Source organism: Colossoma macropomum, unplaced genomic scaffold, assembly GCF_904425465.1.
Source record: "Colossoma macropomum unplaced genomic scaffold, Colossoma_macropomum, whole genome shotgun sequence".
Lineage (NCBI taxonomy): Eukaryota > Metazoa > Chordata > Actinopteri > Characiformes > Serrasalmidae > Colossoma > Colossoma macropomum.
This window is the reverse complement of record NW_023494809.1, coordinates 12792506-12802247: the sequence shown is the minus strand read 5'-3', so window position 1 is coordinate 12802247 and position 9742 is coordinate 12792506. Positions and strand designations below refer to the sequence as shown.

The 9742-nt window shown below is 38.1% G+C and overlaps 2 protein-coding genes across 2 annotated transcripts; both read left to right on the top strand.

Annotated features, from left to right (window-relative positions):
- The first annotated feature begins 333 nt into the window (after positions 1–333).
- LOC118799102 (trypsin-2-like) lies at positions 334–2044 on the top strand. Its single transcript, XM_036558806.1, has 6 exons — positions 334–466; positions 620–770; positions 872–1122; positions 1311–1447; positions 1637–1738; positions 1907–2044. Exons 1-6 carry the CDS (start codon positions 427–429, stop codon positions 1952–1954), a joined length of 729 nt encoding a protein of 242 aa, XP_036414699.1. The 5' UTR covers positions 334–426; the 3' UTR covers positions 1955–2044.
- Positions 2045–5922: 3878 nt separating this feature from the next.
- LOC118799101 (trypsin-2-like) lies at positions 5923–9303 on the top strand. The gene is given in 7 exon segments (XM_036558805.1): positions 5923–6064; positions 6891–7041; positions 7186–7357; positions 7359–7437; positions 8432–8568; positions 8815–8916; positions 9144–9303. Coding segments are annotated over 7 exon segments (798 nt in total). The 5' UTR covers positions 5923–5955; the 3' UTR covers positions 9192–9303.
- The last annotated feature ends 439 nt before the right edge of the window (positions 9304–9742 follow it).

Sequence of the window (9742 nt, the reverse complement as noted above, 5' to 3'; positions counted from 1 at the left end):
AATTTTCTCAAAAGAAAAATGTAGTTTGAAGTGAAAGTTCGTTTAAAGCTACAGTCAGGGATTTCAGGACAACAAAGTTTTTAAGTCAATTAATGTACATAATTCAGAATTGCTTTTTGTTTAAGAAAAAGAAAATGAGGCCATCAGCCATTAAGGTAAAGTGTAACTTTACTGGTTAGTATTTATGCTAAAATTCAGTCATTCAGCAGTTCAATGAGCCAACTAACTTTTTTAGGTAAAAATTATTGCTGCTTTGACCTGCAAATAAAGAAGTATGCAAAAATGACACTTGCATCATTATCATCTTTAGCCCAAAACAGCAAAACTTTTTGGACAAATAGGATTAGAGAAGGGCGTGGCGTGCTGTGGCTTGGATATAAAAAGGAGAGCTTATGAACTTTTTGTTAAACAGCATCTACAACCACTATGAGGTCACTTGTCTTCCTTTTTCTCCTCGGAGCTGCTTGTGAGTATGACTTCCATACACTGATTGCACCTCTGAAGTATTATTCTTGTGGGGTAATCATGTTTACTGGCCTGCCATCTTGAAATACACAACGGTCAATATGCGTAATTTCTTGTTCACTCAGAATTTGCTAATTTGCTAAATAATGTACAGTTGCTCTGGAGGATGACAAGATTGTTGGAGGGTATGAGTGCAAAGCCCACTCCCAGCCCTGGCAAGTGTCTCTGAACATTGGCTATCACTTCTGTGGCGGCTCTCTGATCAACGAGAACTGGGTTGTGTCTGCTGCTCACTGCTACAAGTCGTAAGTGATTTAAATAATAATTAGTAGGCCAGTCATTATGGAACATTTTTCCCAAGCTAATCCTTGTGAACTGTTAAACATTCAGTTTTTCTCCTTTCTAGCCGTATTGAGGTTCGTTTGGGCGAGCACAACATCCAGGTTAATGAGGGCACAGAGCAGTACATTGCCTCTTCTAGCGTCATTCGAAACCCCAACTATAACTCGTGGACCCTGGACAGTGACATCATGCTGATCGAATTGAGCCAGCCTGCAAGTTTGAACGCATATGTGCAGCCCGTGGCTCTGCCCAAGAGCTGTCCCTCTGCTGGCACCATTTGCGTTGTCTCTGGCTGGGGAAACACAATGAGCTCCAGTGAGTGTCCACAAATCAAAGAAGTTTTTTGGTTCTGTCATGACAAAAATTACAAAAATTGATTCTGATACCACTGCAAAATTACAAGCATCATGTTCAGGTTCTAAGTTGTTTTTTTTTTTTTGTGTTAGTGGTTTCTGCGATCAAATATCTGTCTTTATTCCTTTCATCACTCTTTTTCCCTGTAGCTGCTGACAGCAACAAACTGCAATGTCTGGAAATCCCTATTCTCTCCACCACTGATTGTGAAAACTCCTACCCTGGCATGATCACTAACACCATGTTCTGTGCTGGCTACCTGGAGGGAGGCAAGGACTCTTGCCAGGTACGTAGCTACATAAAGACACACACACACACACACACACACACACACATACACACACACAGAGAACATGCGTTTAAAAACACTGAATGTATTACACTCTATGTGCATTTACTATGATAATGACTGTAATTTGAATCTTATATAACTTATGCCACTGCAAAAATACAAGCATTTCTCACTTGCTCTCAGGGTGACTCTGGTGGTCCTGTGGTGTGCAATAATCAGCTGCAGGGTGTTGTGTCCTGGGGCTACGGCTGTGCTGAGAAGAACCACCCTGGTGTTTATACCAAGGTAACAGTGTTGTTTGTTAAAATATGAAATGAGCTACAGTATGTATATCAAAAGTGGCTAAACAAAATACTCTTGTCAACTAATTTAAATACAATTCTTAAAAATAACTCTCTAAAACGATTTCTGAGACTGAAAGCATTTTATTTAAACATCTTGTTCTTCCTTCAGGTCTGCGTGTTTACCGATTGGATCACGGCCACGATTGCCAGCAGTTAAATCTGCTGCCTCACGCAAGACAACACCATGCAGTGAAAATCAGTACAACAACTAAAATGCAATTAAAATAATAAAAAAAATCTAAGTGTATCATTTGACTTCTTTTTCAGTAAACTTGCTTTGTAGCAAAAGTGGCTACTTGTTAAGGATATGGAAATCCTTTAAGGAATGCATTAGGTGATTCTGTCTACTGGTTTAAAAAAAATGTCTACTGGTTTAAGCCCTTTTTTTATGATCAGCACTTAATTGCACATTGAGTTATTCACCATTGACAACAGCCAACAGTTAAATAATAGTACAAATAATTACACTAACAACAAAATAATGACGATTGCATGAAAACAACAACAAAACAATATAAATACAGATAGGAATGTCAGTATCAGCAGGAAGTTAATCTCAAAATATAGACTGAGTGCACACTGTTTTTAAAGCAAAAGGGATGTACTGTACTATGACAATAGCAAGAAAATCACTGGAAAATTTCAAAGATCCTTCACTTAAATTGTTATGCTGTTAGTATAATTTGTAATGAAAGAGTCTGTATTCAATTAGAAGCATTTTCACTAGTGGTGCCAGACCTTTGGACCCCAGTGTATAACATGAAATGGTTATGAATACACTGCCAAAGGCAAAATAGTCCCCAAAGAACACATTTTTCCAATGTATCACTATTTCATCATTATCAACATTATCAACATGCTCAGTAGACGTGTAGTTTCACTGTTTGTGGATAGTAAATAAAAAGCTAGATTTGTGTTATAGACATTGTGACCTCTGGTTCCTATCACCATCATTACGATTGTCTTTTAAGCCTATAAACTTGTAAATAATTGCTAATGTTAAAAAAATAAGTTACATGCTACTGACTCAGCATGCATGACTGTTTGTCATAATATAGATGAATACTATTATACAATTAGTGTCATGTAAGAGATGGGGGGTCTGAGCTATCCAGGAATGTGTGCTTCTTCTTTGTATACTCGTTAGGGTTTATTTAATATTGTCTATTAATTGTAAAATCCCATCCTCTATTCATATTGCTCTTGTTGCATTATTGTTTTGCAATCCGGTGTCAACCAGAGGAGGATGGGTTCCCCTTTTGAGTCTTGGTTGCTCTCAAGGTTTATTCCTAGGGGTGGTTTTCCTTGCCATTGTCACCCTTGGTTTGGGGCTTGAACCTAGATTTTGTGTAAGGCTGCTTTGTAACAATGCCTGTTAGCATTATACAAACAAATTTTTACTTGACTTGACTAGACACTTGAACAGAGATGTTCCAGTCCCAATGATTTCTTCAAGCTTTTGAGCACTCTACGTGGTGCCTTTGGAGTGGTCTGGCCCCCCACTTCTAGGGAAAGTAGACACAGTACCAAGTCTCCATTTATAGACAGATGCTTAACTGTTGACTGATGAATACCTAAACCCTTTGACATTATTTTGTAACCCATTCCAATTTTATGCAAATCAACAATTATTGATAGCAGGCCTTCTGAGTTGCCTTTTATTGTGAGGCATTGTGTTACACATCAGCAGATGCTTCTTTTAATTAGCAAACATTTTCAGTGATTTTATAAGTAGCTCTAACCCACACCTTCAAGCTCATTTCACTGATAGGACTCCAGGTGTGCTAACTGCTGGCTCCAGTTATTTGCAGTCACTAGCCTAGGTGTTCACATACTTTTTCCAACCTACACTGTGAATATTTGAGTGATGTATTCAAAATGGACAAGAACAATGCATTCATTTTTGTGTTATTAGTTTAATTATAGGTGAGGCCATCAGTGAGGCCATCACCTGGACCTTCTGCATCATCTGCCAAGCCAAGAAAGCCCAGCAGAAGATCCAGCACCGTCTCAGACCCCAAGAACCATAGCAGATTGTAAGAACAGCTGAAAAGATCACTGGTACCCGCCAGCTTGATGCCAATCCATACATATATATGTATGTGTGTATACACATATATATGAAGCCCAATCGTCTATATCATGTTATCGTCTAGTATTTATTGCGTGAGGTTTTCTTCCAACACCAGCGATATACAAGTTGTGGAATGACAGTAAAGACCACTTGACTTGACTTAAACAGACTGTGTTTGTTCTTCATTGTAACTTAGACGAAGACCATATTTGAAGACGATTTTATACAGAAATGGAAGTAATTCCAAAGGGTTCACATACGTAATCCTCTGTTACAGAGCATCCCCAGTAAGTGAACTAGGGTTTAAGCCCCTTTAATGTTTTTGATTGAAGCACCAGTCACTGTGAGGGCTTGTAGAGTTTGCAGAGTCTGTAGTCTGGAGAACAGTGTAAACTATGAACTGATAAAGTGTGCATATTGCTGCTGTCAGAAGTTTTTCAGATAATTTGAAAATGCCTGTTGCCTTTTACATTGCGTGTAAATTTCATGAAGAATGGACCAATAAAATGACCTAAAATGACATGGAAAAACATCTGGTTCCACTGACTTACATTAAAAGCAAAGTATGTCTTTTCCTTCTCCTGTAAAGTTATCATTTTAGAGATATAAGGTTTTCTTCCTACAACAGCAATATAATACAGCATTGGGCAGAATAATGTGATTAAAGTCAAATTTTCAAGAAGAACATCACAGTCATCTCACTCAAGTTTATGATATTCAGTGAAAAGGTCCCAGATGTGTATATTTTTCTTTGAACTTGTCCCAGTATCTCAATCTTTTACAAATGTATAGACATATACAATTCAGACGTCCATGTTTTGTTGACTGTGTGATGAGGAAAGTGAGGTATGTGAACAGCTGATCAGAGTGTTGGCTGATCATGTTATTTATGATGATTTCACAAACTAGAAATCCATTGTTCTTAAATTTTCTAGAGGTAAAAACATTTGTCTACCAATAATTGTAGAAGTATGAGCTTTTATAAGCCAATCTTTGACATTCTTCTGTCACCCACAAATATGTCATTTGATTACAGAGGCTGTGTTTAGCAATTTTGGAAATGAGTGATTATTTCAGATATCTCTTAAAGTGTTTACACATTGTGTTTATCATTTCTTTACATAATCACAGACTGTATCAAAGAAACTTTACACTGGGCCAATGTCATGGCATAGATGCTATGGTATAGAGTGATACACATAACAGGGTTTCATACTTTCTTTTTTCTTTTATATTCATTGAAATACATATCCTTATCCAAAAGAACCATACCATATTCTGTATTTCTTGGAATACCAACACACAGAGGTAGGTGGTGTGAAGACCACCAGCTGCTGAGAGACTGAGGTTCCAGCTGGAACACTCACTCAAGGTTATGAAGATTACAGGCTATCGCAGCAACAAGTGGAAACAACTCGGCGTGTCACATGCCATGCTGCTTAGGCCATCCAGTATTTCAACAATTTCAACTGACTATTATGAAAATATCATTTAATGAATTAATATATTTGTTTGAATGTGACAATTTGTTCTGAAATCTTGATTGATGGTATGTAAGACAGTTATGTTGTGAATATGACTAGCAAATTTTTGTTTTGTCAGATGCACTTGTGTGCTGGACTATCTACATATGTGTACGCGTAATGTACAGTTGTATGAAATCTTTTAAACACCCCAAGTCAAATTGCATGTTTTGGTAAATATGGCATTTTTCTGCAAATTGTAGTGCACCATTTCTTTTTATTTGCTGAGTTTAACATATTAAAAATAAAACATATTAAATGTGCCATAACTTATGCACAGGGCAATATGTAAAATTCAGCAAATAAACAGTAATTGTGCATTAAAATGTGCAGAAGTGTGTACCATAGACTTTTATGCATGTGCCATACTAAAGATGCATTAAGCTATAACTGGCTATACAATTAAAGGGCAACGGGTTTGCAGAACCCCTTGTGTCACTAACATGACAGATTATGGCTGAACTTTTTTGCAAAAAAGCATAAAGCAACGGGTTTATTCATTTACAGCATTACTTATCAGGCTCTAGATTATCTATAGGTACTAGCTGTTGATTGGTCCATATGGTACTGCTGGTCTGCATAAATAGGACGGAGAAGCAAGTGTGCGTCGAAGGTGATCATACAGCCATCATGAGGTCTCTGGTCTTGCTCTTGCTTGTGGGAGCTGCTTGTAAGTATAAGCCTCTTTGACAGAATCAAGATCAATTACTTATTCAATAGTCAAACATAAAGTACTTGGAATTGGTTTAAAGACAAAGTTGAAAACACTGACTTTGCTTTTAACTGACTTGGACTTAAGATTAAAATCATTTTGCTTTGAATAGTCCTACACCTTTATAATGTTTATTGTTTTATAATGTATTGTGTGTAATAATTGAACATTCAACTTTGTCACTGACAAAACAATGATAATGCCTCCGGAAGTCTACCGAATGTTTCAATAGTGACAATTTTAGCTAATTTTGAGCATAATTTAAAAACACTAACCAGTACATGATTAGTGAACACAGCTTTGAACGGTTCTACACACATAAAATAATTTAAGATTTTCATTAAAACATAATTGCAGAAAATATGTGTTTTGGTAGTGACAATGCTTATTATTACACATCAATTTTCAGACTTTGGGATACATTTACCTGGAAACAATGTGATCTACTGCTCACAATGTGGCCATGAGGGACAGGGATGCATTCTCACTTCCTGCTCTAAAATGCAAGGGTGTGGCTAAAATTTAAAAGAAAAAAAAAGAAAGATATTCTTTTCAGAAGTTTAATTTAGAAGTTTGAGTTTGGGACAGCCACCTCCCAACAGAAAGTAATCTATGATGACGTTATATATATTTAACTTATTACTATCGCTATTAATGTATTATTAGTTTAAAAAGTTCTAAACTCTGTTTTTAAACAGATTTACAGTGGAAATATGGTTTGTTCTAATTCAGTAGAATGGTCCATATACTCTGATACACAATGATTGTTGCTATTTTTGTAAAGTTGCTCTGGAGGATGACAAGATTGTCGGAGGGTATGAGTGCAAAGCCCACTCCCAGCCCTGGCAGGTGTCTCTGAACGCTGGCTATCACTTCTGTGGTGGCTCTCTGGTCAACGAGAACTGGGTTGTGTCTGCTGCTCACTGCTACAAGTCGTAAGTGATTTAATTTGTGACTAATACCTGTGGCTTTACTGTTTTTAGTTTTAATAGGCCTTCAGTCCTGTTTTAACCAGAAACATGAAACTGTTAAAACCTGATGTTGCTATTGAACTATAATACTATTTCGATCCTTTCCAGTCGCATCGAAGTCCGTTTGGGCGAGCACAACATCCAGGTTACCGAGAACACCGAGCAGTTCATCCCCTCCGCCCTCGTCATTAGAAACCCCAACTATGATTCCTGGACCATTGACAATGACATCATGCTGATCAAGCTGAGCCGACCTGCCACCTTGAACGAGTATGTGCAGCCCTGTGGCCCTGCCCAAGGATTGTGCTCCTGCTGGCACCATGTGCACAGTCTCCGGCTGGGGAAACACCATGAGCTCCAGTGAGTGCACATCTCATTTTAGTTAACACAGTGCCAAGATGACACTGAAACACAAGTTAACCCCTTAAAATCCAGACTTTCATTCCTCAGTCCTGGTCAGATTTGCAGAGTTTCCATTTACTTAGTGAATAATAAGCTTTACAATGTGTACATACAAAAAGAACTCAAGGGGTTAAAGCTGCAAGGAAGGATGCAATATGTAATACATGTGTATAACCCATATTCCCACAAAGTTACCACAATTTTGCATACAAATGGTCATTGCTATTGTTATTGGGTAAATTCAACAAAAGATTGAATGTGATTCAGTACAACAAGAGCGTTGAATCAACACTGAAACCCAAATTCTGAACGTACATGGAAATAAAGGGTTCCCTTTCTCCTTGTAAGGCTGGGCTTGCTAATAGCTCGTTACAGTACATTCATTATTTTAGACTAGACTACAGCACTGGCCATATTGTATGGAATCATTACATTAGAGTCATTGATTGACATGTTTCAAAGCCATTTTTTAAAACTTCCCCACTTTATATATTGTCAAATTTGATAAATATAGTTATGTTACAACTGATGTTTGGGGGAAGAACATGCCTGAAACCCCTCCTTTTTCCAATCTAATGCCCTATAAATTCACATCCTCACCTTCCGTTCCTGTGACATAGTGTTTGCAACCCCCAACACCACCCCATCTCCTCCCTGTTCCTCAGTCCTGCATCAGTCCTGCTATAGCTATGAGGGGGGTCTGGCCTTCTAGCTACAGGCAAGAAGCTGCCCAAAACTCCAGCCCAAGTTCTCAGAGTTCTCCCCCCTTCCTCAACCAGTCTTCTCTCATACTTCCGCCACATGTGGAAGGCATGGTCTGAACTCACAAACAGCCAACAATCACATAACAATCAAAAATCAGCATGGCAACCACACTGCAACTATGGCCTTACTCTGCCTGTGCTATTTTCTCTGCTTTCTCACTTTTGCACTGTTTGGGTCATGTTTGCAGCTGCCGACCGCAACAAGCTGCAGTGTCTGGAGATCCCCATCCTGTCTGAAAAGGACTGTCAGAACTCCTACCCTGGCATGATCACTAATTCCATGTTCTGCGCTGGTTATCTGGAGGGAGGCAAGGACTCTTGCCAGGTACACTGTGGCACTAAATCACAACTGTCTCTGTGTCCAAGCAATGAACACAATATTCTGTTCTGTTTACATGTTCATTTCAGTAGCATGACAGAATATGGCTTTACCACTGAAATCTGACCAAAGGAAGCTTTTACTCATGTATAGCATTACATGTCAGACTTCATGTTATCTTTAGGTAGATTGTTTTTGGTCTCCTAAGCTAAACGAAATGTTGCTCATGCTCTCATGTACACTCTTTCTCAGGGTGACTCTGGTGGTCCTGTGGTGTGCAATAATCAGCTGCAGGGTGTTGTGTCCTGGGGCTATGGGTGTGCTGAGAAGGACCACCCTGGTGTCTATGCCAAGGTATTCTCAAAAGTTTTGCAATATTGTTGCATGTATTAACCATACTATGTTATAATTGATTGATTTTCCAAAAAATAGTGTTGTTTCTTCTTTGTTCAAGTCAGTTTTCTGATGATGCATTTATTACTTTCCCCAATGAAAATATTTAAGGTTTGAAAACATTTTTTGGAACCACAGAACTCCTGAAAGAGTCACACTTATTATCCATTTCTTCTCCCCTTTTTCAGGTTTGCAAGTTCATCCCCTGGCTTCAGCAGACCATGGCCAGCAACTGAATCTGTCCCAAGGATGCTACCTCTATTGCACGCACACAGTGCAAACTCTTATTTTGAAATCTGTCACCAGCCAGTTGTAGAAAAACAAAAAAATAAAAACATTAAAAGTAAACCCTTGTGTTTCTTTAGTCTGCCATTCACACACTAGATTGTTTGGTTTGTGATGTTGTGTTTTCAGTAAAAAAATTGTACAATAGCTGTGCCATAACAACAAATGCTGTGCCATAGAGGACATAAACTGTTTACACAGGGGTTAAAAATAAAATAAAAATAAACTATTTTTCCTTTCACCTTTGTTCTGATCAAAATGGTATTCATGTGGTCATCTGAATCAAAGTGAAAAAAAAAACAAAAAAAAACCCCAAAATATATTATTTATTTCTCAAGCATTTTTTAATGTACACAATGTACACAACAGTATGTGGACATCTGTCCATCACACCTATATGGGTTTGTTGGACATCCCATTCCAAAACCATAGGTAAATATGGAGTTGTCCCCTTTGCGGCTAAAACAGCCTCCAATCATCTAGGAAGACTTTCTGCAAGATT